Source organism: Rhinolophus sinicus, linkage group LG15 (assembly GCF_036562045.2).
Source record: "Rhinolophus sinicus isolate RSC01 linkage group LG15, ASM3656204v1, whole genome shotgun sequence".
NCBI classification, from domain to species: domain Eukaryota; kingdom Metazoa; phylum Chordata; class Mammalia; order Chiroptera; family Rhinolophidae; genus Rhinolophus; species Rhinolophus sinicus.
In genome coordinates, this window is record NC_133764.1 from 42,427,751 (window position 1) to 42,448,106 (window position 20,356).

The following is a 20,356-nucleotide window of genomic DNA, read 5'->3' on the forward strand; positions in this document are numbered from 1 at the left end:
ATTGTCCCAACACTTAACCCTGACTCTCAGAGCATTGACTTCTTTCATCTGGACCAGAACCTTGTCTAGTCCACGTCCCCTAGGACACGACCCCTTGGGCAGCCCTTCGTGACCTCGGGGACTTCCTCCTGCAGATGGGACCCAAACACATCTTCTCTTGCCTGAATTAAAGCCTTTTTTCTATCCAGCCAAAGTTGCATGGCTTTTTTAAAAATCCTAACTTTATTTGAGATGGTTGACATTTGAAGCAGGTTGATTTGAACCTTCACACTTGAAATTGAGTTTAACTGGAAAATAGGCACTGATGTTACTTACTCTTGATTTACCAAAAGAGAAAACCAATGCTAGCAAAGTCTTATGATGGTCATGGCAATAATTGACTCCAAAACTCTGTGGCTACAATAGTCTGTGTGGAACCTCTTGAGGGGAAGGAACTTACTCGTAGAGCAGTGGAGGGACGGTAACACTAGGCATCTCGAGACCCGGGGCCTCGCTCTGTCCTTCCCTGTCTCTGCCTGGCTGTGTGGCCTTTGGTTGAGGACTTTATCTTCTGCTTTTATGACCTGAATTTCATGTATGCATTTCAATGAGATGATCTCTAAGGTGGCATCTATTTCCAAAAGACTCTTAATTTATGGGTGATTTAACATCAGCAGTCCAGTGGTCTATCAATTTAGATACATACCTCTTTCAGGAGTGGAGCTAAAGAGGGACACAGCTGAGCGAGTGTTTCTCAGTTATTCTTCAATTGGCTGAGCAGGTGGTTAGGACCAGCTACATCAGCCTTGATAGTGAAGTGGGGACATAAAACCCAGAAACTGTGTGTCATAAAGAGTGCCATGCCCAGTAAAAACCGTGGCAGATGTTCTCATAAAGTTTTTTCTGTTTGTGTTTTAGTGGGGGTACTTTTGGGGTCTGAAGTTTATTAGTAAGGCCCAGCAGTATCTGCTACCCATGTTTCCATATAACAGTGGCTTTGCAATTCATTTATAGGGTTGGAATTATTTTTGTGAATGATTTTCATGGGGCTAGGTGAATGCAATGCGTACCAGCTGTAACTACATCTATCGTGCAGCTGCCTTCCTGGGAAGGCCCCTCAATATCATAGATGGCGAGAATGTCTTGCAGCGTTTCAAAGATAAAAGGGGACAGTATTAGTTTCCTATTGTGGCTATAACAAATATTCAGAATTTGGTGGCTTAAAACAACACAAATTTATTATGTTGTAGTTCTGGAGGTGAGAAGTCTGAAATAAGTCTCGTGGGATTAAAATTGGTGTTAGCTGGTCAGTGTTCCTGGAGGTTCTAGGGAGAGAATCTGTTGTTTTGCCTATTCCAGCTCCTAGAGGCCACCTGAATTCTTTGGCTCCTCTCCCCTTCCTCCATCTTCAAAGCCAATATCTCCTGTCCTCTCTGACCTCTCTTTTCATCCTTGGATCTTTTCTCTGTGTCTCTGACCTTCCTATATACCTCTCTCTTTTAAACGACCCTCGTGATTACATTGGGCCCACCCAAATAATTCAGGGTAATCTACTCAGCTCAAGATCCCTAATTTAATCATGTCTGCGAAGTAGTTTTTACCGTTAAGATAACATTCACAGGTTCTGGAGTTAAAATGTGGACATCTTGGAAGGGGGCCATTCTTCAGCCTACCACAGGGGCCATCGAGAGCAATCAAGGTCACTTATCTAAGGTCACACAGCTCGTTTATGGCAGTGCCATGACTTTATCCCTGGCATCTTCACATTTGCCCTGTGTATGTGCACCCCTGCCAGAGGGGTAGCAGCATGCCCTGATGGAGCCTTTATTTTCATAATAAACTTGAAATGATAGCGGAGTAAGTATAGGATTAAATCAACGATTTAAATAGAGCCGTGTAGGACAAAAGTTTACATTTTCAGCAATACATTTTTAATGCAAAAACTTTCTTAAATATTATAATTTTTCTAGGGTGTGGTACCTTCTAAAGATGACTTGCTGTGATAACAGCTTAAACAGTGATGAGAAGGGAGAGTTCCAAGGAAACTCTTGTGTTATGTTCTTCTTTCTACTTTCCTTCCACTCCTCTGTCTCCCTCTATAACTCATTGCTGCCATTTTGAAAATCAGTTCTGCTGGAAAGCCAATTCAAACTCTTTTAGCTAAAGGGAGCAAAGCCACTAGAGGCTTATTGGAATGGGTTAAACCAAATGAGCTATTTGTCTACTTCACCATGAAGCCCATATTTTGGCGTTGACACATTCTTCTAAGAATCCAAGGAGCTCGATTTTAATTCTTCTCCCACTTCTGCCCAACAGTGACCTGTAACAAATAAAAGAGTCATAGAATTTTGGATTTAGTTGGGACTAGATCCAAGTCTTCTAGCCCAAGTCTTTCCTTGAATGATGGGTCTTTTATATAGATTCTTTGGTAAGGGTGTGTGCCAGACTCCTCTCTTGGCTCAGTTTTCCCCATCCATGGAACGATAGCTACTGATAGCTGCTATAAATGAAACACTGTATTAAATTTGAGTTCCTGAGAAGGATCGGTACATTTGAGAGGGTTGTGCTTTGATTGTCAGGCTCATCTTCTCAAGGAATTGCTCCCTGGCTCCTCTTCCACTGCTGCAGGTTTCAGTGCCCCTCATTGTAGTCTCATAACACACTCGACTTAACCTCCGCCCCTCCCCCCCAGTTCAATCCAGAGGCTGGACACTCGATAGTAGCTCACTACACTGCTAATGGACGCTGTGGATGGATGAGTGAATCATGGCCACATTATCTGAGGGGCATTTGGAGGACACATGGCTCCAGAGCCTCAGTCGAAATGCTGCAAGGGGCAGGAAAAGGCTTAAGATATAGTTTCTGATCTTCACTGACATAAAATTAGTAGGTTGGCTCCTTCTGCGCTGCTAACTGGCTCAAACAAAAGAAAGTGGGACTGGCAATTATCATTGAAATTTATTTTAATAGATGTTTTAATGTGATACTGACAATGAGTAGGCAATTTCCCTTTGGATATCTGCACTCAACACTCAGTATCATTTTTTTCTGCCTATCCAATGGACAAATTCTTCAGGGGCTGGTACATTAGATTAATGACACAGCACTGAACTCAACAAAGTCAAGTTGCCAAGCCCCTATCTAGCATTGACTGGGGATCATAGAAATAATTCATTCCCTCAGTTGAGTCTTGACAACCCACAGAATAACACCTTGTATAGGTTGAATGCCACTTTTTTGTATATAGGACAAGGTTGATTCTTACATCATTCCTGCCACGTGGGCAAGCTGACTCTGAACTCAGGAATTGCTAAATATTTGATGTACCTCAAGCATGTTGCAAATATGATGTGGTTGGACTGTGCCATCTTCCCACTAAGGCATTAATGCTAACTGTACTCGTCAAAGAGGCCACAGGAGGAATGGGTCTGAAACAAGAAAATGTGATCTTTAAGATCATGAAGGGAGGACTCAGAACAATTGACTAAGATTCAGGCCAGGAAAAGACCATAGCGACACTGAAGGATCTCTGTGGGTGGGAAACATTGGGTGAGTCTTTGACTTGACCGCTTTTGTACCATAGCTCTTTTTATGTTGTTGCCCCAATATTCCACCCAGCCTGATGCTACAATTTCTTTTTGTTTCTAGTTCCTTCTTTCTGGGGATTGGTGAACTCAGCTTGGAATCTTTGCTCTGTGGGGAAACGGCAGTCACCGGTCAACATAGAGACCAGTCACATGATCTTCGACCCCTTCCTGACGCCTCTTCGCATCAACACTGGGGGTAGGAAGGTAAGCAGCCATGTTGCTTCCATTGTGAAGTTGAGGAGCGGGGTGGGAAGATGCTGATTCTGAAAGCCAGTCCATCTCTGTGATGAGTTTGTCTTCTCACCTAGGAATAAGACCACAGACCTCAGGCCAACAAATATAATTATGTCTAAATTGTACTTTTTTGCCCCTAGCTGGTCAACCCCTCATGTTTCTAATTACTTTGTGCCCCCTGGAGGTTGCCTGAGGTTCTATCCCTTGGTACCCCATGAAGGTCAGAACATAGAGTTGCCTCCTCTGTCTGTCATGCTGGGAAAATCCTTCTCCCCAGAAACCTCTTTACTGGGGCTTCTTTTAACCTGAACAAAGTGAAAATAACATTTTTAACAAAAGTAAAATCAGACATTTATCATCCTTGAAGGAAAAACAAACAAAAATCACCCTAGATGATTTATAAGAAAATCAATAATTAATCTTCCTAGGGGCATCTTGCTGGCTAAGAATCCCAGCTCCTGTGCAGAAATGCTGAGCTGTGCTTTGTGATTCTCACGCCAACATGCCTCCATCCCTGCCCCCCATAAGATGTTGCTCCTTAATTTGTGGAAGGGCATAATGCCCGTGGGGTCTTCTCATCACTGGAATCTGGCATTTCTCTTGCCGGTTCATTTCTATTTGGCAACCTTTTGCTGTTGAGTAGATTGTTGACGGTGGAAAAAAACACACACAGAGAAAATTGTGTTTGAAGGTGATTTAGCTGTTGCGAACTCAAGAGGAATGGAAAATCATTTGTGTGCAAGAAATTGGGGTTAAAATTATAGGCAACTTTTGTTGCTGCCGGCGGCTGATTCTCCAGGGTTTGGGTTCCTTGGGCTCTGCTCTCTCCTCTGCTTATGTAGTCTGTTCACCTTGCTTACCACGGGGTTTGTGAGTAGGGTGTTTTTTCCCCTTCTGATATGTTAGAATATATATTTTTTTCCTATCACATAACTGTCACACACTCACAAATCTAATGACTCATCAACGTGTTGTTAGTAACTTTGACACAGGTCACAAGGCAGGTTATAAGAGACCTTGCGTGTGATTGACACTCTTCAGCTATGTAGTACTTGTGTGCTGTTTTAAATATGACTTGGGAAGCATTTCTGTAGAAAGTTCCTGTGTCGCTGATGTCATTTATTGCTCTGATTTCATAGAAAAACAGCCTAATCTAATTATCGTTTCATTTGCAGTTTTATTTTTACAAACCAGAAATGGAACTCGATGTGGGTTCTACATACACCTCTCTCTAAAAAGGGGACTCTTTCAAGTCAAGTCCTGAAGGTGGATAGGTTCACTGACCAGTATTTAAGAAGGGCAAGTTGCTGTTTTGACTAAATGTCCCATTATTTTTTCTTTCCTGGAGAGGGTGATGGAAGGGATACTTGTATCCTAGGCAAAGGGAAAAGCAGTAAAAGGGGGGGGAAAAAAGCCCCAAAGCAGAATGAGCATTGGTAACTGAGTTCCGGAAATTATCTGAAAGATGGCCATCAAGGCGGAAGCAAAGAGACTAAAAAGGAGGCGGTGGGGAGATAAGGGTGAGGGAGGAAGGCAGGGTCCAGATCTGGGGGCCATATTAAGGAACTGGATCTTTTTTCCTAAGAGTTAGAGCAAGCATGAGAAGCGTTTTTTAGGTAAAGGGTATGTTGGAAGTGGGATGGGAAAAGTGACAAGCTAGCACAAGTAATGGATATATAATTTTCACTTTCCATTAGGCCATCTTAGAGGAAAATGTTGATGTGAAAGGAAAAAAAAAACTAATTTCAAGATAGCTTCTCCCTAAAATTTATTGGGAAAGAAGGGATTGGGAGATAGTCTGGTGTTAAAAATCACTCCTATGTTATGTTTTGTTTTTATGGTTTTTGTTGTTAAATGATTTTTTTTTTTTTAATTCCCAACTCAGTAAAGTGTACCTGATCCAAATCAATTTTCAAATGCATTGGAGTTTGGAATTTTGGAAACATTTACTTTTGATGATGTAAATATTTATATCTGGCACGATTTGTGTTGTCAGCTGTTTGACGAACTGAGAACTGTCTGATGGTTCTTTTGCATTTGTGGAAAGGTGGAAAAGAAAATATAGATGGTAGTAGGATAAAATAACTGATAATAAAATGCTTACACTTGATAGACAATAGCTAAATCACGCTGGCAAGCTTTTTAAAGGTGGCTTTTAATGAGTTGGAGACTTGTTTTGGAAGTGAGGATTCAAATCACTGCTCCGAATTCAGTTTTGCCTGAAGGAAACGTGTATCTGACTCATAAGGTTTAAAAGCTACCCTGCAAGACGGGGTGGATTTGTAGAATTTGGGCAAAACGCCACATTGTCAAGTCTGGGATCAGCTGGGTCTCACCATGTGAAATGCACCCCAGGCTTTCTGTGTTTTATGTCACATTCTTATCCATGAGCATGATTCCTACCCGTGTTGAAATGTTTCTTATTTACAGACCCATGAAGCAGCTCTGCCACAGTCTCACTTATGTAACTGAATTTTTTTAACGTGTTTGACTGGCATAGGCTCATATGATGAATTAAGGACTTTTCTTAGCATGAGCAACGGCTGAAATTCAGCCTGAACACAAGAATACAAAGAATAATACTAGTTAGATGAGAATCAGAACATGTTGTGTCTTATTCTGGTATAATAGAGGACATTCATTTTCCTTGAGCCCTGAGATTTCTTTTACCTTTCAAGTTGCTTATTTTCAATGGTAGTTTTTAAGCAGTGTTTGGGTTTTTTTTGCTTAAAGGAGAGTATTTTTTATCCAATGGTTGCATCTGACACACAGGACTCTTACAGACAAAATCCAAAATAATTGTGCTTTTCAAGCAACACTCACTGAAGGTTGGGTTGCATGTGGCTACAAGAATCCTACCTTGGACCCAGTTTCCTGCCCTTAACTCCATTAAACTTAACTCCCAATAGTCTAAATAGCATTTTTTTGAACCTTGGAGCTAATTAAACTCTTCTACGTAAAAATACTAAATCAATTCAAGAATCAAAAGGGGGCGGGTGGAGATAATTCTTCTTTCATGGTCTCAGATCATTTGAAGTCTCTATAGACGGGAAATTGGATTGTGATATAACTGGTGTTTAATCTCAGTTTAATCCTGACTGTTTTAAAGACAGAGGCCTTTTTTAGTCATTGAACTTGTACAGTTTCACATATATTTTGACTTTCCTTGTCTTTTTCCTCAGACCAAAGTGAATGTACATAATGTGTTTATGTGTTAATTTCCATGTGCTATTCACATAAGTAAGCTTCTTGGTAATTTGAACGTAAAAATATGGAATAAGAATGTTACCCATAGCAAAAGTATGAATAGCCTTCCTAGATCATTTTGGGGTACCGTAATTTCTCCAAATACTTGTCTGGAGCATTCCTGGTGCAGGTAGGTGCTGGAGTGCTGTGTGTTAAGAGGGGAGCTGAGCTCTCTATGATGGAAATGTGGTCCATAAATAACCTCTCTGCTGATCTAAAATGTCTAAACGAAGAAAAAACATTAAGGCAAGTCTAAAAATCACTTGCTGGTGCTTCCATTTTAACCAGAAATTAGTTTTGGCCTCCTTCCTCATCTTTTGGCTCTTTTAATAAAATGGGTATCTCAATAGTTAAGGACACCAAAATTGCTCATGGTATGTTAGATGTAAAAGTTAGCATCTAAAATCTGCCACTTAACAATCCCGATTTTGTTTATTTTAAAAAGTTCTCATGATATGCCCAGGATTAAAGGTAGTATTGTTTTCTTTCTGTTTTGCTAAAGTTCATAGATTTTCTACAACAAACTTGCATTAATTTAAGAATCTGAAAAACACCTATTGTTTTTTAACTTCTCTCCCCATTTTAGGCAAAAATACACTTAGATTTGGTAATGCGGTAGATTGAATAATGCTCCCTCCTAAAGATCCTACCACATCCCCAGAATCTGTAAATATGTTATTTTATGCAGTAAAAGGTATCTTGAAGGTGTGATGAAGTTAAGATTCTTTAAATGGGAGGATTATCCTATATTCTCCAGCTGTGCCCATTGGAATCACAAGGTTCTTATAAGGAATAGACAGAGACCGGAGGGTCACTCACAGTCAGAGAAGGAGACCTGACAAGAGAAGCAGAAGTCAGAGTGATGCCAGGCCGTGAGCCGAGGAATGCAGGCAGCCTCTAGAAGCCAGAAAAAGCAAGAAAATAGATTCTTCCCTAGACCCTCCGGAAGGAACACAGCCCTGCTACAACCTTGATTTTATCCCAGCAAAACTGTTATCTGACTCCTGACTTCCGGAATGTGAGATCACACTGTCCGTGAGGGAAGAAGCCAGCTCAGTGCAGCCCACAGGAATGCAGCTGGTCAGTGACGACCCCAGCTGCACTTCCTTCCCTCCTGCCTTCTGCCGGGCTCCCTTTCGAGAGAACTCAGACACCGAGCCAGCATGTGGGGTCAGTCTGTCTAAGCCAGCTTCCAAGCCACAGAGCAAGGTGAAGATGGATCTGAAGGGACAAACGGAAGACATCCAACACTAGGTTATAGGTTTTCTCCACGTGACCATTTCCACATTGCCCTTGAAATGAAGAGGAGGCAATAAAATGCATCATTATCTATAAAATTAGGTACAAACTCCTTAGCCTGGCCTTCTCAGCCCTTGCAATATGGCCCCAAAGCTCCTTTCCAGAGCCTTCCTCCTCTTATATTTTATGCCTACCTTTTGTTTCCACTGAGTTGATAGTACCTTTTTTTTTTGTTTTTTCCAAATTGGATGTGTCTCCCCTTTCCCCAGGATCTGTGCTTGGCCACGGCATACTCTTCACCTGACGTGCTTCCTTTTTATTATTTAACTTTATGGTATAAGTGCTGCCTCATCCATGAAACTCCTCTTGATCTCTTTAGCTGATGGTGAAATCTCTTCATTTGGCTTCTTGGGTAGATTGCGTATATTTCTTTTAGGACCCAAGCCTTGGCCTATAGGCCTATTGCTCTCTCTTCCCCAGTCTTAGATTAAGAGTTCCTCAAGACAAGTGTGCTTTCATATTTTTATTTTGTATCCCTGGAGTTATCTATGATCATACTGGGGGGTTTGAATTGAACCAAGATTATCCTTGATTACCAAGGAAAAGCTTTTTGTGGATTTATTCAAAAGTTGCATTGGCTGAAGGTGGGGAAAATGTGGGGAAGTACCAAGATGAAAAGTAACCTTGCTGTCAGTAGGATCTATAACTAGAAACTAATTTTTAGATATTGCAGTACTTTTCCTGAAATATGGTTGAAAATACTAAGTTGGAAAAAAATAAGGAATGTAATTCACATTTCTCACTTAAAATTTTGTCCCTTTTAAATTTTCCTATGAGCCTGATAGCAAAATTTAGTTGACCACAATTAATCATTGAAATTCATGACATGTCTACACTAGTATGTTCTAAAACCTTTTAAAAGTGAGGCATTTATGTTCCTCTAGGAATTTATATTAGATAGAAGAGAAAATATAGAATACACAGAAGTTAAATGGCAGTAACTGACTTAAATAACTGTTTGAAATAATAGTGGAATAGATACTAGGAAGCAGTGAAATGATTAATTAGCAAATCAATTTGGCATTAATTTTTAATGGGGGGTAAGAAGTTGGGTTGATCAAACCAGGCTTTACGGAGGTGCTAGAATGTGAGCTACCATGGAAAGGTAGGTAGAATGAAATGTTTTTGGCAGGAGGGTCTTTAAATGTTACATGTTCTGGCTCCATGTGTGCGGCTGAAGAAAATGTAAAGAGGGATTCATTTTGCTATCAAAATATGTTGCTGTGGTGCTGATTTTTATTGGCTAACTGACATTAAGCTTCCATCGATAAGTATTCTTACCCATTTGGAACTCATGAACTGTCTTTAAGTACCATGTCTGGGTCTTTTTGCACTGAAGCTTTGGGATGGAAACAGTACATAAAATTTTATATCTGTTTGTGGGATACAGTAGATCTTTAAGAGCTGATGAAGACGTGAACGCAATTCTCACTCATCTGTATTTAGTGGTTTGATAAATGTCTTGACTTGCCATATTGCTAATATCCTTTCTCAGAAGGAAGTAAAGAAGAGTCTTTTATTTGGATTTAACTCCAACAAGGGCAAGCAGCTGAGTGGTGTGGAATGGACAGTGAAACTCTGAGAGTAAGTGGAGGTGTCCTCTTAGAAAACACGGTAGCCAAGGTTAAAAAAAAAAAAAAATGTGCTCATCATTATCAGACATGCTCAGGATTCAAAAGGCAGATGTTTGAAATATCATAGTTAAAATAGATAGGAACTCATTGCGTCGTGAAAGATAACTCTAGAGGATTGGGAAGCTCTTAAAAATGAAATTATGGTAATACAATTACAAAGGTTGGTACAAAAAAAGGAACTGATAGGAGCTAAAGAGAGGGATGTGACTGCACAGGGAGTTTTTCGAGAAATAATGTTTGTAAATGGTATATAGGAGGCGTGAGAGAAAGGGCTTCTAGCCAAGGGCGAGGACGAAAAGAGAAGTCAGCTGTCAACGTGGTTTCAGAGAAAATAAAGCCCAGAACACATTGAAACTTCCAGAATGAGGTTTTTAAAGTTATGGTTAAAGGAAGCAGGAGCATTCAGATAATGTCGACCTCTGTGGGGGGTAGGGGGGGTAGATGTGCACACATGTTCTGCTTTGGGTTTGAATTTTAGGTTTGCCACTGACCACGTAGATACGAGAGGCCTAACCTCTCTAAGTTTTGGTTTCCTCATGTGTAAAGGGAGATCCTAAAGGTACCCATCTCACAGGGTTGTGGTAGAGGGAATTATATGAAATTTGTGAGGCTCCAGTACAATTAGGCCAGTGAGTGACAGAGAAGAAAATACTCCACAGTTGTTAGCAACTGTCTTAGTCCCTTTGGGCCACTGTAACAAACTACCACAGACAGGGTAGCTTAGAAAGAACGGAAATTTGTCTCTCACAGTTTTGGAGGCTCAGAAGTCTAAAATCCCGGCACCAGCCAGGTCACGCTCTGGTGAGAGCGTGCTTCCTGGTGCCCAGGAGGTGCCTTCTGGCTCTGTCCTCGCATGGTGGAAGGAGCTAGGGAGCTCTGCAGAGCCTCTTTTATAATTGTCCTGATCACGAGAGCTCTGCCTTTATGACCTAATCAGCTCCCAAAGGCCCTACCTTCTGATACCACCACCTTGGGGATTCGGATGTCAGCATGTGAATTTGGGGGCGATACTACCATGTTGACCATAGCAACTACCACCAGAGATGTTGCTGTTAGTGAGAAAACACACCTTAACTCCCACTTGTGTTTCTGTCAAAGAGACTAATGTTCACATTCCAATCAGTAGCCAATATGCTGAGAGGTAAAGCGATTGCAGTTCTTCAGGGTGACAGAATTAGAATTCAGGACCACCTTTGCCCATATCCCCATCCAAAAGGTATATATTTATAAAAAACTGCATGTATTCAGGCTGAGCTAGATTGTCTGTAAAATCACTACATACATGAAAGTGGAGGAAGTTGGTGGACAATGTCCTCAGTGTGAGTAAATAGCACAGGGAAGATGCCAAGAGACTAATTCAGCCTAATTCCATAGCACTCACTACATAAGGTGCTACGTCCGTGGTAAGTGAGGTCAGTGTCCAGCAGTAACCTTCACTGAGAACAGGAAGTGGGATTTTACAGTCAGATCCTCAGTGCCGGGGGTCAGATTACCTGACCGCAAAGACATTGAAAACGTGAAGTACAGAAGGAGAGGAGCACAGTGGTGATGAGAAGAATGAAAGTTTCTGGATTCCGTTATGGCAATCTATCTGAAAGGTGGCATTACTAGTGACGTCCAGTTGCCCCTGTCCTGTGCCGCCTCAGACATAGAGAACCAGCTCTGGTGTTGGGAAGTGGCTGGGACCAGACTTCAATTCAAAATAAGAATGCAAGCTGTGCAAAGTGAACGACCTCCAGGTGTTTCATTGAGAACCCCAGCACGCAAAGAGTTCTGGCAGGCACCGCGGCCTCTTGAGACTGGCATTAAGAACAGGCTCAAGCATCGGACAAGAGCCTTGACTTGACCTGGGAATCCCCTTTCCATCTAGACACTCTCCGATTCTCTGTGAGCTGTGGTTACACGGGACATGTGGAACGCATTTGTTTGAGGCTGACCCCGGAGTGAGGATTGAACTAGGATGTGAACCCTCCTAAAAGAATTTAAAGCCCTAGTGTTGGTTTGGAAGAAACTTTCTTCTCCTCTTCTCATCCTCTCTCAAAATTATTCCTCAAAGTTTCACATACAAGATTTTTTCTCCTTTAGGATATTTTGCTCTGAGCAGCTAGAATGGAGAATTCAGGGCAAAATTACAAGAAAGGCCTTTGATTAAAGATTTTTTTTTTTAAAGTGAGGCCAAAGTAATTGTGTGGATGCTCAGAGCAGAGCTTTTTGCAGGCAGTGGAAGGTTTCAGTGTGGAGGGTTGAAACTATGATGAAAGACTGTGTTTCCCTGAAAATAAGACCTAGCCAGACAATCAGCTGTAATGTGTCTTTTGGAGCAAAAATTAATATAAGACCCGGTCTTATATTATATAACACCAGGTCTTTATTATATGATATGATATGATATATGATATGATATGATATGATATGATATGATATGATATGATATGATATGATATAAGACTGGGTCTTATAGTAAAATTAGACCGGGTCTTATATTAATTTTTGCTCCAAAAGGTGCATTAGAGTTGATTGTCCGGCTAGGTCTTACACGGGATTAGCAAAATGCTGAAGACTGAGATGCTGGTTTCTAAGTTGGGAAACAGATTCAGAGCACTGGCATTCTGTTGTTGGGATAACTTGTCGTGCACCGTTGTCTTGCTGAGGTCCAGGCGGAGGATTACCGCTCACTGTCTTGGCAGTTCCTTGCAGTGCACCCCTCCTGACGTCACCCAGAAAATCAATGCACAGTCATTAGGCAAGTCTCTCAAGGAAACACCTGGATGTTGGTTTTTCATATTTTATAAATGTATCTAGTTCTTTCTCATTTCTTCCTCCTCTGGTGAGTATTAGAAAAGACTTTGCTTTCCGTTCTTGCTTCTTGGTCCTTTATTTTCCCTCTCCTCATTTTCCCTCCTCTTCTCCATCTCTCTGACTTACTCTCCTGTCGTTTCCTCCCCTCTCCAATCTCCTCTCTCCCTTTCGCCTTTGCCTGTACCTCTTTTCTCCTTGTCCCTTCCTCCTTCCTTTCTCCTGGTTCTGAGTACATATAACTAAGGAACCTGTGCCCTCTCTATTCTGCATCACAGTGGAATAGACTCTCCCCTTTCACGCAGTTGTCTGTCTTTAAGACAGACAATTATGATTTTGGTGACAACACTTAGATGAGAGAAAATTCAAGTTATCTGAGCACACTTTTTGTAAGAGGATATGAGGAGAATTAACTCGAAATCTTAATGAATGTATAGGCAGATGAATTCCTGGCAAGAAGGTTTTCCTCCAGAAATCTTAGAAGTTAAGTATCTGGCACCATCTTAGTTTTCTGGTTACATGATTCTACAGATGACACCAACAGGCATTTTACAACTTAACTGTACTTTCAAAAGCAGACAACAAACTCTTATTCACATATGCTGCTTACAGCTCAGAACTCTGGCCATCCATCTAAATATGGGGGAGAACAGGAGAAAAAGAAAAAGCGTGATCTCATTTTTACAGATTTCTTCCCAGCTAGCCTCATCTCTCACTCACGCTTTCCAGAACAAGTGTCTCCATCATAATCAAAAAGATAAAATTGGCAGAGCATGTAGGTGACACAGAAATAGTCACATACCCAAGAGAAGTTTTGGATTTTGCTGTTAAAAACAACAACAACAACAAAAATTGGTATCAGTTGTTCATTTTCTCCAAAAAGGCTCTGAAATTGGCCGGTCTACTCCTTGGAAGCTGATCCTTTGGCTGGATGAATGAGCAAAGCTCTCCCTCTGTGAACTTGAGAGACTTTGAGTCCTGTTAAAGGGCTCTCATTGCCTAGAAACCAGGTGTCTTTGGTTTAAAAAATAATAACAATAAAAATAAAAGTTTCCTCATCACCTCAGGGAAAGAAAAATGAGGTAGCTTCTGTTTGAAGGACTAAAGAAAATGCTAATTTGCTTCTAAAATTCTTTCTGAAACAAAAGAACTAGATTAAAACTGGAAGAGTGAAATCAAAAATATGATTTTAGGGAGCCTATGTATCACAAACAATTGAATATCTGAGCAACGATCAGACTCTTAATTTTTCTTATGAAAAATTAATGTCATGTGGATACAGCTTCATTAATATTGTATGAAGGATTGAGCATAAATAAAATAATCAGTTCATGTCTTTCCAGTATCTCATATTTTTATCATTTTGGAATGTAGGTGTTCTAATCCTTTGTTCCGTAGCGTGCTATGGCCAAGACCCAAACAGTAATGTTCAGATCAGCCTGTTCGCCTTCCCATTTCCCCCACCTCCCTGCCCCAAAGTGGAAGTTCCATAGAATGAATAAGTCTAGAGACCTGACGTACAGTATGATGACAACAGTCAATCACACTGTATTGGATACTGGAAATTTGCTGAGAGTAGATTTTAGGTGCTCTCACCACTGCCTCCACCAACAAAAAAATGGTAACACTTTGAGGAGATGGGTATATTAGCTTGACTGCAATAATCGTTTTATTCTGTATATGTGTATCAAATCATGTTGTACACCTTAAATATATACAATATTTATTGATCATATAAAATAATTAATTAGATTTTTAACTGTTAGCTAGTTCAGCCTCACATCTGTTTTTCTCATCCAGTAAACTCAGTGTCTCTATTCAGGAAGGTGTTTCATTTTGTTTGCATTAGCAGAGCTCACCTAATCTTCTGCACAGATTCTTTTCCTTTTTTTACCTAGATCTTCATCACATGGACACTTAATATGACATTAGTCAGTTCTGGTCCCTCAGCCCTGAAACGCACGTACTCTGACCATACATAAAACATATTTATGTATAATGTCATATGATAAACGCACATGATATTACCAGTAAGTGAAAACGTACACACCCACACAGTTTGGTGTTTCATATTCACTAGAAACCTATCAAATTAGCAGCATCTCACCAGCCTGAAAAGATTTTCTCCCGTCTTTATGTTACAGATACATTTCACATGACATCTAAAGAACAGAGATGTTTCTTAATTAGCATTTTCCTCTGAAATAGTCAGAAAATATTTATTTTATTACTTGGGGGGATAGCTACTCTTCTTTCATTTTTTTTAGCCAAATAGCTGTTTTCACTAATTTTTTAATATGAGCAAATGCATTACGTGTGCTATGCTGAAGAAAGGGAATGCACGTTATGTATATAACATGTTGCTATATAATACCCATTTGCTAGCTAGGCTTGAATATAGAAATCACCTCAGTGTTTGATGACTCCTAAATTATTTATTCAGAGCTTGGCAAACTCTGATAGAATGAGACTTTGGCAAAATTATCAGTTCTAAATAAATGTGGCATCACCCTTGCAGGGTCTGATGCCCTCCAAGGCCAGGTTTAGAGCCTGAAATGGAGAGTCTTGTGCAAATGATTTGCTGAGGCCGTGTGGTCAAGTGAAACCACCAAGGAATGAGTGAAGCAGAAGGGGGAGAAGTTCCGCAAAGATATTGGTTCCAGTGGAGTCCGACTGGGGTCTCCCTGGAGCCTGGTCCCACCGGGAGCTCTTGAGCATGAATGGCACCTGCTTGGTTTCAGTCCCCCCACCCACCCACCCCTAGAGCTTAGGGAGGCAGCCTGAGAGGGGTATAACCTCCCTGGCATGCTCAGGGAAGGCTCCTCTTACACGGTGCCGTCCTGGGGAAGCCTCTCACACTGGCTTTTAAGAGCCCATCTTGTGCATCTCTTCCCACCTCTGCATTTCGTGACATCAAGTTAGTAACTTGAAATCCACCTTGGTAGGAGTGTTTTACAACACAGAAATCTGCAAATGCTGCATATCAAGGCTTTTCCCCCTGGAGATCTGGTTAATAAACATTTACCACTACACTCTACTTCTTGTAGGCCAAGGGCAGTTCCCAGGAGGTGCGTGATTTGATTGCACCCAACACTCATAGAGGCTGGGAGGCCTGTCCACTGGCCCAGAAAAGGGGATCCGGGTGGATTAGCAACAGTATCCATTAGAGCTGGTGTTGAAAATAAAGGTTTAGATTTGTTACAAATGTTCATATTGGAAATGATGCCAATGACGATGAAATATTATTCAAACTGAGCTGCCTGTGCCCTGTATTCTGCCCCCACCCCCCAATTGCCACTAACTGGAGAGAAGGAGGGAAGCATGGAAGTGATTATATGGGACTCTGACTTTCCTTACCTTCATCCTAACTCCTCTTTTAATACATCTTTACTGGCTTGCCTCCTACAAGCCTACAATGTCCTAATCACACCTTGCAAAGGTAAGGTTGGCATAAGGGTACAACTTTTGCCCAAAGCCTTGGCAGTCACAAAGCAACATTTTCTACTTTCTTTCCAGGTTAAGCTACGAGACTCCAAAACCAGGGATGTCCTGGGCTCTTTCCCAACCCCAGCATCCCTACCAGCTTCTTGTCAGTGATGCTGTGTTTCCAACAGCATAGCATGCAACTCTGTAAACACGTACTGTAACCATGTTTGAAAGTCCAAAGGGAAGAAATGGGGAGGAGCTTTTAGGCTTTTCCAAGTAAGTGATTCTTATTCAACACATTGCCTTTTAATGATCAGTTCACCATTTCTGAATCTAAAAGGTAAGAGTAGGAAAAAAAAAATCTAAATAGGAGCGAGGAAATAGCTCTGTGCCAGGCAGTTCTGAGTCCATGCTGTTCAATCAATTCAAAGTATTACCAGCATTTTTCTCAAGAGTGTAATATACGACAACTGCCAAGCTTTCCTTTTGCGATTACAAAAAAGGACAGATACTGGAGTGAGCCATATTTCAGTACTGCGGGGATATAAAAAATGAACTGCTAAAAACGGCCCAGGAGGAATGAATAGCAATAAGACATCAATGTCATCTGTATACTGATTTGTGATGAATTTCCAAAAGGCTTAATGGTATGATGCTGTGATATATAGGGGCTTCCTGAAAGTTAATAACTGTAAGTTACCAACTTGGAAGAATGTAATGGGCGAAAGTAAGTGATCACATATAATATATAAATAAGTAACTTCAAAAATACTGTATAGTCAACTGTTCTACGTGTTCCGTACTGCTACCTTCTGGATTAGCAATATAAAACTAAAAGGACTGTGAAGACAGAAGAAGGTCAAATGTTACACACACACACATCCATAATGACATATTTGGTAAGGCCTTTCATTTGCCTTTTCATAGACTGGAACCCATAGAGCTGAAGGGAAAAGTGTACACGCTGATCGCCTTTCAGGGGGAAATTAACAATAGCAAGAGTCCCTAGATGCATATTTGTGTGGCAGCAACAGAATCTGTTTGGATGAACATATTGTCCTTGCCAGTTACCATGTGGTCTGGCCTCTCCACCGTGGACTGTGTGCTTAAAGCATCAACAGATAGGAGGCACAGGGTCTTCAGTAACTGCACTCTAGGTTCTTTGGGCCCACTGATTTTTATGGCTGTGGCTGACAGCTTTCGGTTAGTAGCAAAGTGCCTGGCATAAAGAAAGTACTCGATACATGTTTATTGAATGAAGTGATAAGTAGATGAGTGGGGGGAAAAAAATGCCCCAAATCCTGCAATTACAAATAGACGGGAAAAGAGAAAGGAACTAAATATATTGAGTACCTACCACATCCATTTATACATACATAATTTATCGCATTTAATTTCCCCAACAGCCTGAAATGGTCAGTTTTACAGACCAGGAAACTAAAATGTACAGTTGTTCAGTAATGTACCTAGAGTTACAGGGATGACAAGAAAAAGGGCTGAGTTTCAACCTTAGGTTATCTGACTGCAACACTGTATTCCTTTCCAGAGTGTTGTACTAAAGCAACAAGGCAGGGAGAAATGTTTTCCATGTAGTAGGTTGGTGCAAAAGTAATTGCGGTTTTGCAATTCTTTTTTTAACCTTTTAAACTGCAATTACTTTTGTACCAACCTAATACATTAAGGGTTTAGGAAGAAGAGGGCATGGGATCGGAAGAGCCCTGACCTTCAATCAATTTCCTTCTTTCAGCCCTAAATGGAAAGCATGAGGGAAGGTGGTGCCCTGTGCTGGGTTCTCACCACGTTCTGCCTGTTCATTAAATCTCTGCAGCCTGCTTGTTTTGGCTCTAGCATCACCCATGTTTTATCCTTAGAGGTGATGTCGTAGGTCTGCTTCATTATCTGGCTGCCACTTACTTCCCTGGCAAAGAGGCAAAATACATACTGAATGTCGTTTCTGAATGGGCAGTTAATTTTCTGACATCCTCCATCAAAAAGTACCGCATAAAATGTCCAAGATAGTTATTGCCATCACTGCACCAGGTCTGGCAGCTACAAAATCAGGGGGAAGACATACAGTTTTAATTTCTAGAACACAAATGTGTGTGCTCTCTCTCTGTAGAGAGGGTGGGAATGCTTTCTCCATCACCTCTGTCTTCTCTCTCTTCTGGTCTCTCTTTGTGATGAAAACACACCTTGATGTTTCTGCCTTTGGGTTACTCCCCCAAAGAACATGAATTGCACTGTGGAAATACTGATAGGCACATCTCCAAGTTCTAGGCCTCAGAGCAAATCAAGAAAAACCTTTAAAGTCAGGAGCCCCAAAGGACTAGCCAGCCAGTGTAAATGGCCCGTCCCAGTTTCTCCTAGCAGTCATCCTGTATGTCATTTCATATCATGTGCATAATTTAACAGGGGCGAAGCTGACACATCCCTGCCATTCATTTCTCAGTCTGTCCTTAGTACTCGGTGGATAATAATGGATGGAAATTTGAAGTTTGTTCTTCTCCACGACCAGTATTAAGACTGAAAAGAATTCAAAGGTGACTTCCAGTTCTCAAGTCACATCAGGAATAGGACAATCAAATCATAGGATTGCAATTGTAATGGTATTTAGCTCAGCGTCCCCACTCAAGACCATCGCTCAGCGTTTACCCCAGCCTCCCAGGCCTCTTCCTTCTATGTGGACGTAAGTAACACGTGCTTCCTGGGAGGCTGCTGCGTGTGGAGCTGGGGTCACTCCTGCTTGTCCACCAGGGGGCTCCACACTCCTCTTGCTCTTCCTGCTGACCCAGGGCTTTATTGCTCCCATCCTTACACTGGGACTTCTCCAAAGCAAGTGAAAGCCTTTTTCCCAAGTCTGAATGGTATGACCCTGAAGGGACTTCAGCTTTCATCTGAGTTTCCCAGAAGATAGCCTGGCTTTTCCAATTTCATAGGAGCCTCTGACAAAAAGTTTAAAATGAGCTCCCTGGGGACTTGTCTGGAAGCCATTTGAATGGCTATGTCTGATGGGAATCAGAAGCACTACTCTCAGTCACCAACAAAAGGATGCCTCAACCCAAGACATATGTCTTTAGACTCTCTACGACCTCAGAGTAATTCACCCAGCCTCCAGTACCCCAACTACCAAAAATTGGTACATTTCCTCTCCCTGCTTTTCTTGAGATTCCCACTGTCAGTTCCAAAGTCCCCTTTGCCCTTTCCTGAGAGTGCCCTGAAACCTTCATATAAATGGCTCTTGGAGGCTAGAATCAATACCCTCCTGATTCTAGAGGAATATGCAAATTAAACTGAGCATGTGCTTACCTCATTGTGCACAAGAAATTCCTCCCGCTCCCTGCCCCCCATCTTGCCCTTTGGGAGGAAGCCTTTCCAAATGGATGCCCTCCACTCTGCCCCTAAGTTTCCTCCTATCCCCTGCTGCAAAGAGTGGGCACCCCCAGGGTTGATCTGTTCCTCCTGCAATTGAGGAATGTTCATTCCTACACGGACAGGTGAGCTACCTAGCCCTGTGAGTTTCCTTTAATGTTATTAATGTGAATGCAGCATTATTCGACTGTACTTTGAGTTTTAGATGGATATTTTATCCTTTTGTTACCAAGGCTTTTCAGAAGATAAAATATACATTTTACTGCATGAAATATATGAAAAGTTCAGTAAAATATGATAATGTTACTCCACACGCTGTTCTCTTGGGTATGATATCAGGAAAATGTTTTTCTCTGACAGTCTCTTATAATGGATGAAAATATTCCCTCTCATTGCACACACAGTGCGAGGTTTGAGGCATATTATTGGAGTCAGGTAATCTGCCTCTGAAATACTGGTATTTGAAAAGCAAATTGAAGGCTTAGGACTTTTTCACTTTATGGTCATTGACACTGATGTTGCTAAACTCTCTCTAGCTATGAAGAAGAGGAATGGCAGGCAAGTGTTTTCGATGTTGTTTTTTTTCTTTTTCCCCAATTGCCATTTGCTTTATAGTGACTGTACCTTATGGAGCACAGTAAATAAACTATGAAGGCAGCAGGATGCATAGAGAAAAAGGAACGTACTTGGACTCTGACAGCCCTTAGACAAGTTACTTTATCTTCTTGAGTCTGTTTCCTGATCTGTAAAGCGGAGTTCACATTAGAGACTCACGGTAAGGATCAG

General features: G+C 41.3%; 1 protein-coding gene across 1 annotated transcript in view; it reads left to right on the forward strand.

Moving 5' to 3' along the window:
• CA10 (carbonic anhydrase 10) overlaps positions 1–20,356 on the forward strand; it is a 448,736-nt gene that overhangs the window by 172,840 nt on the left and 255,540 nt on the right. The window contains exon 4 of the mRNA XM_019731018.2: positions 3,628–3,770. Within this exon, the coding sequence (XP_019586577.1) occupies positions 3,628–3,770 (143 nt within the window). The remainder of the gene's footprint in view (positions 1–3,627; positions 3,771–20,356) is intronic.